The 6,620-nt window shown below is 39.8% G+C and overlaps 1 protein-coding gene across 1 annotated transcript in view; it reads right to left on the bottom strand.

Annotated features, from left to right (window-relative positions):
• Window positions 1-561: 561 nt before the first annotated feature.
• The window catches only part of LOC102300018, a gene marked incomplete in the record, with an annotated part of 16,715 nt that continues 10,656 nt past the window's right edge, over window positions 562-6,620 (bottom strand). Inside the window, 2 exon segments of the mRNA XM_014331017.2 lie at window positions 562-2,687; window positions 2,807-6,620. Of these exon segments, the coding sequence (XP_014186503.2) occupies window positions 2,814-6,620 (3,807 nt within the window).

Below are 6,620 nucleotides of genomic sequence, written 5' to 3'. Positions count from 1 at the left end.
TTTTTGGCAAATACCGGAAATCAGTTTTTGGCAGACAATCACTTTTTGGCACAACACCTGCAACCATACAATCATATGAGTATGAGTGTGGTCTGGGAGAGAGTCTGTAACTCTCTGTCTACAGTATATAATGACCAATGTTGGGCAATTAATTATATAGTTACTTCTTCAAAAAGTAACTCGGTTTGGCAAACAACAACGTTTTTTGCAGCTTCTTAACAACAAGATGCCATGTTGCCATATCATTTTTTGATTGGTCGACATGGTACTTTTTTGGACCAATGGGAAAGGTGGGGGGTGGGGTTTGTTTTTGCTCACAGGCTTTCGAGGCTTTTTTCTTATAAAACGCTGTTTTTACCGTTTCTTACCGCAGTAAATATAACAACGACAGTATTCAGGAAGAAAACCAAACATTGCATATTTTTATCACAACTCTGGTTTTACGTGGCCTATCAACACAATTTAAAAACTGGTATAAAGTCAACACTTTTTCCGTCAATTGTTCCGTCTGTCCTGCTCACATCTCCAATGGTTGTACACGTTGAAATTAACGTGGCTTCACTCCACATCAGCCACGCCGCTTTGCTAGCTAAAACACCTTTGTCGGCACATAAGGACGCTGTCATAGCCTGTCAATGACGTTGATTGATTGCGTATATACGCATCGGCTGAACTATAAGGTGGCATCGTTCTAATTCCATATGGGAGCAGCCAGTCACTTACTGACTAACACTGCAAAACATGATTGTTGGAAGTATTAATTTTAATTTCAATTCAGGTTACTTTTTTTTGTGCGCAACGCAGATTTTCTGTGCGCAGAGACCATGCCAACAGTGCGCAACTGCGCACGTGCGCAGCTTAGAGGGAACATTGCTCTGGAGAGGCAGATGTCTCTTCACAAAACTGCAACTTTGGACCTAATGGCTGACGGTTCAAACCGTGACCTGGAACGCCTCCCTGAATATCAATTAAGTCATTTCAGCATAGAGGTTGCCCTACCTTTTAGCAATGAGCAAACTTATGACCAGTATAGTAATTAAAAGAGAGGAAGGCCCTAACATCAGGCAATGAGAGAGTGGGGGAGGCCAGCTTTAACCTGACGGATGAGAAACAACTATTTGGGAACTGCGACACTGCCTCACTCCACCCCGGCTGAAGGTAGAGATCAGAGAGAGACTGGCACCACTAGCATGCCATGAATTTCAACTACAGGAAGAGGCCCCTTAATCCCACCCACAGCCGCGATCTGGATATTGCACAAATAAATAATGAAATAAAATAGACTGAAAGTTTAACTTAGTAATTAGGAAGTCCTGTGTTTGGGTTCAATTTTCCGTAAACCTGACATTTTGTCTCTGTTTTTTTTTTCTTATAACTGTTGCTTCACACTAACGGTGCCTATTCCATCTAAAAACAGCAGCATGGTTTCCATATGACACAGAGTGATAACTTTGATTGAACCTGGTTGATTGAATCTTGATTAAATTTGTATTGTTGTTCGGACCACTTTGCAAAGACAAATTAAAAACTCACAAAGACAACCAGCTTGTGTGTAATTCAATTTAATCCAGAATTTCATAACAGTGGCCAATTATGTTTATAGGCCATATTTTCACCAATATGTTTTAAATATATTTAAATAAACTTTTAAAATATGTAATATCATATTGGTACATTTCCCTGCAGTTTTATTGTCCAGTATTGTGTAAAAACATTTCCATAGTAGTAAGGGAAATTACTACAGTTTACAGTAATCTGCACCACTGGAAGAAAACAGGAAATCACTGCAATTATTACTACTAACTCACTTTTATTTTGACAGAAATATTTTAGAGATATGGATATATGGTTTTCAGGTGAATACAGATAATATGTATTATAATTTCATTTTTAACCTCCCTCGCCACCACCATCATAGTTACACTGAATTAAACAGATAACGAATGGGATGCTGCTTACAGAGAACTACATGCAGGTTTTTTTCTGTAGCTTCTGTGATTCATTGCAAGCAGTTTCTTTATCTCCAGAGCTTCTTTCACAGTCAGGCTCTTGCAGAATCAGCAGTCACCTTGTGCTCCAACCAACAGAAAAGAAAATCAAGCTGCTAGATCTTAATATAACACATGTGTAGTTTATCTCTTGAACACTGGAGGACCCTCAGGCACTCTGGAGTTAATGATTTAGAAGCCTTTGAGAGTGATTATTAATGTACTTTAAGACACACTTTGTTGCTGCATTTTTGTGTCTTCTTTGTGCACTGGCTAAGGAGTCAGAACATGTGTGACCAATTTCAGCTGTTCACATATTTGAACATTGAGTTAAAAGGTGACAAATGTCAGCAGGTCTCAGGTTTTAAAATCTTCCCTTTTTGTTATTGTCAACATTGGTATTGAAAGATTAAAACTATCACATCGAATATCACCACACTAATTTGCTGGACACAGTGTAATTATTGCTTTGCTACAAAGTCTAAGCAAGTTAACAAATTAATTTACAATCTATACTGAGCTAAAAATGGCTAAACAAACAGTTTTTTTCTGTGATAAGCACACTGAATACAAAAATTAAGTTAAAATTAAACCAAAGGCACAGAGATATCTGATAATGATGATTAGGTAGGTGGAAGATCTCCAGGTTTTCACTGTACTTCATTTGCTTGTAAGAGTCACATTCTCCTCTCTCGCAAACTGAAAAGAAAACAGAAATCCACTCTGGTCAGATGCTTACCACAATGCATGCTACTCCAGGTACCTCCCATCCCTTTCATTATGAATCACATACAATATGATGTAAAATTTGATGTTACCTTTTCATCAGAGGAGGTTGGCAACTTCTTTCCTGTGTGGATCGTTTTGATTTTTGTAGCCCTGGTTAGCGATCCAATTATTAATAGTAGTTAGATGGTCATCTGTCATAACACCTTTGTTTTTAAGCTGGTCAGACCATTCCTTTACCATCTTTTCACTGTGGTGTGGAAAACTTTTTTCAAAATCTTTAAGTCTGCTTTTGCTTATATTTGTATTCTGGAAGTTTTTGAAGTTCCTGCTACTATCCAACCAGAATCTTGGCATTGAACCAAGGATTGTCAGCTTGAAAGTACCCACAACATCATTACTACTTATGGCTCTAGTCAAAAGGTCTCTGAAGGCTTGTGATTTTGTACTGGGAAATTCACGATGTACTTCTGCAGGTACATAAACTGTTGGAAGTTCACGGCCATGATATTTGTGTACATCAGAAATGTTCCCAGTAGATGAGTTTGTTGCCACTTCAAGCATGGCTTCTGCTAATCTGCTATTCTGGTTCAATTTTCTGGCCTTCAATATGCTACTGACTGGTGGCTGGTGATCTGCATTGATGAACTTTCCAATTCCTTTATTTCCTTTTGCATGTGTTTGCCAGTTTTTGTATTTTTCTACTTGGCCAACTAATTTCTGACGTAACTCTTTGCTTTCTTTTATGGCTTGTTTGGGTGCAGTTCCCTCTAACATGTACCAGTCCCCTCCCCTGATTGTTTCAGTTAATTCTTTCCGCTTGATGAAAGGCTCCCATTGGCCTGGGTAACTGAGGAGAGCATCAGCCTCCACAGATCGAAGACGATTTGCTTCCACAGTGATCTCTTCTTCACTGGCTTGTGGTTTCATTCCACGTGCCAAAGCATGAAACAAACAGTTCTTGCCTTTGTTGTCTATGCTCACTGTCTGGTTGTTGATATGCACATCATAATGGCCATCGGGGTATTGGTCACTCTTTGGTCTGTAGATCAGGGTCACAGTTTGATTGGCATGTCGAGTGTCTGGGCTCAGCTCCTGCATTTTGGTAAGTCTTCCATTGCTATCCTCTGTTAGGATGACAACTTTAGTGCCAGTGGCTTCTGACAGGACTCTGATATCAAGGATGGTGCCTGCAGTCGTGGAGTTCTTGATCTTTTCAGCATGTGATCGTGAGCGCTGACCTGCCTCTCCTTCAACTTTTAGGTTAGAATTTGGGTGTTTTGGCATGTATGCAATGTATCTGTTGTTCTGTCCAGCTCTGAGCTTTTCCTCTGTTCTTTCACTCTTTAAACCCTTTCTCACATATTTACCAATAACACCATTTGCCTTGTCTTTAACAATAGAAACAATGTGACTGGAGAACGTCTGGTGGAAAACTTCCACCAAAGCATCAGCCAATAACGTACTGATGGTGCTGGCTAAATCCTGCTTGAAATCTTTCAGCAGTTTAATGTCTTCTGCAGACAGATCACTTACATTCACAGTCTCTGATTTTCGTTGCTTTTCTTTAAATATTTTCAGCTGTTCGTGAAAATTTGAAAAGAACTTTTCTGACAGGCTGAGCACTGCACTGATGGCTTCTCCTGCCAGTGTGACCATGTGGACACCTTGTATAAATGTCAGAATTGTTTTTGCTGTTCCTCCAGTGTGTGATTTAGTTTTTTCAATCACTTTGTAGAGGGATGAATTCAGTTTGTTCTGCCAGCTGAGGTCTTCATGGAATGGCTGTATTGCAGTTTTGCTTAAGTCTGTGAAAACGGCCAGCAGCTCTTCCTTTCTTCTCTCGTCATTCAGGAGATCATGAAGTTGTTTTTTGTCCTCAAGGTGTGAAAGAATAATGAGGTCTACTAATGAAGATGGAGGCTCTTTTTCTATTTTTAATTTCACTTCGTGATCAGTTCTCTCTTTCACCTTGTTTTTGATTTCTTCTAATATTGTTTTAATTATTTCATCTTCTGCCTTTCCCAATCCAAAGGTGATGAGTTCTTCTGCAATTTTTTTAGCTGTGTGTTTTACTGCATTCTTCATATTTGTCTTTAAAACAACACTGAAGCCATCTTTAGCTTGTCTAGAGAGAAATTTTGGCATTGACTTAAGCTGTTTGCCAAATTTAACTAAGGATTTAAAACATTTGAAGCCCTTTGAAATCAGCTTTCCAACTCCGAACCCAATGAGAGAGACACCAATAGAAATGGCTTTGTCTATAGCCCATGACTTCCAGCTGAATTCTCCTGTCACCATGGCCTCAATGCCAGTGATGCAGTCTGATATTCCCTCAATAATCAGTCCCATTCCAACTTGAGCAAATGTTCCAACTGTAAATGCAGTGAGCAGTGCTCCTCCAACAATCTGTAAAACTCCAAGAAAGAACACCAGCAGACCTTCCCATGAGAAACGAGGCTTTTCTTCCACAGGAAATACATATTTCAGACCTCGTCTGTTGAGATTGTAAGCTTCATCTTGGAGATCTTTATCAGCATCTGAAAATAGTGAGAACATTGGGGATTTTGGGGCCATTGCATCCCTCCCTTTCTCTCTTATTTCTCGTAACTTTTGGATGGCCTCAGTAATGTTTTTTTCAAAGTAACTATACATTGTGGACCTGGTTGATAACTGTTTTTCCAGGCTGGTTGTGTTGCTGTTGGCTGAGTCTGCAGAGGACATTTTTACAAACTGAAGACAGCCTATTAGTTCCTCATTAAGAAACCTCAAAGATTCCTGTGCCTTTGTTAGATCATCTATGGCCTTAGGGAGGTAATCTGATTTCTTTTGTTGTATAGTACAGTATGCATGATTGTAAAATGCTACAGCTGCCCAGCTTTTATCCTGTTTCATGGCTTTTTCAAACATTATGGCTGCGGTATCCCACTTTTTTTCATCCAGTGCAATATTTCCAAACTTGATGTAGTGATAAATGCTGGAACATGGTGAAGTCTGACTTTCAGACTGACTTTTTGCCTTTGACAAATCAGCTTTCAGACTCTCTTGCAGTTCATTTCTCTTCAACTGATCAATTTCTTCTGATTTAGTTTGCAGCCAAATCCCCCAGAACTCATTCATGATGTCAACATCAGCTCTTTCCTTGTCTCCATCAGTGGTGTTATAAATATCTTGAAGTGTTTCGAGGTATTCTGAAAACAGGTCCTCCCGCAGTTTCATCTCAGCAACATCATTCATTATGTGATTTATCTTTTCTGCTGCAAGTCGGTCCCTTGTGCTCTTGGCTTCCTCCAGAGAGGACACTGTTTTGTAAGATGGCTGCAGGTGGTCAGTGGAGATGATTATCTGAGCAGATCCAGGTTTACCTTTGCGTGCAGTTCGTCCAAAAGCCTGGAGTTCCACTCTTGTGTTCTCGGAGAGGAAGGAGAGGATCACAAATAACCCTCCATTATTGTTCACCTCTGTGGACACTTTAATGTCTGTGCCACGGCCGGCAAGGTTTGTGGCAACAATGACATCACCAGGAAGCAGCTCCTTGTCTATTTTACTCAAACTGTCTCTGTCACTGCGGCAGTAGAGAATCAATTTTTTATTTGGGATGCTGCTCTTCAGCTCTTCGTAGATCTCTTTGGCTTTGTTTATAGTTTCACAGATCACCAACGCTGCTCTTCCTTCTCTGTATGAATTTGGGGAAATCTGAGCTGTGACCACATGTTTTATTTCAGATTCCCATTCTTCAGCTGTTTTTTTCAGAGTACCTTTGACCTCAAATAACTTTTTCCTGTTGAATGTTGGTATTTTGCACACAGAGAGATTTGGATACAGGTCCTGCAAAAACTGAATGTCTGCTTTGCTCCCCAGTGTTCCTGTTGTTCCGTATATTTTCCCCTGGTATTTCTCAAAAAA

This window comes from Haplochromis burtoni, unplaced genomic scaffold, assembly GCF_018398535.1.
Source record: "Haplochromis burtoni strain Fernald_Lab_line unplaced genomic scaffold, NCSU_Asbu1 Contig_1305, whole genome shotgun sequence".
In the NCBI taxonomy this organism is placed as follows: Eukaryota; Metazoa; Chordata; class Actinopteri; order Cichliformes; family Cichlidae; genus Haplochromis; species Haplochromis burtoni.
Note: the sequence above shows the minus strand (reverse complement) of the source record. Positions and strands in the feature narration are given on the sequence as shown.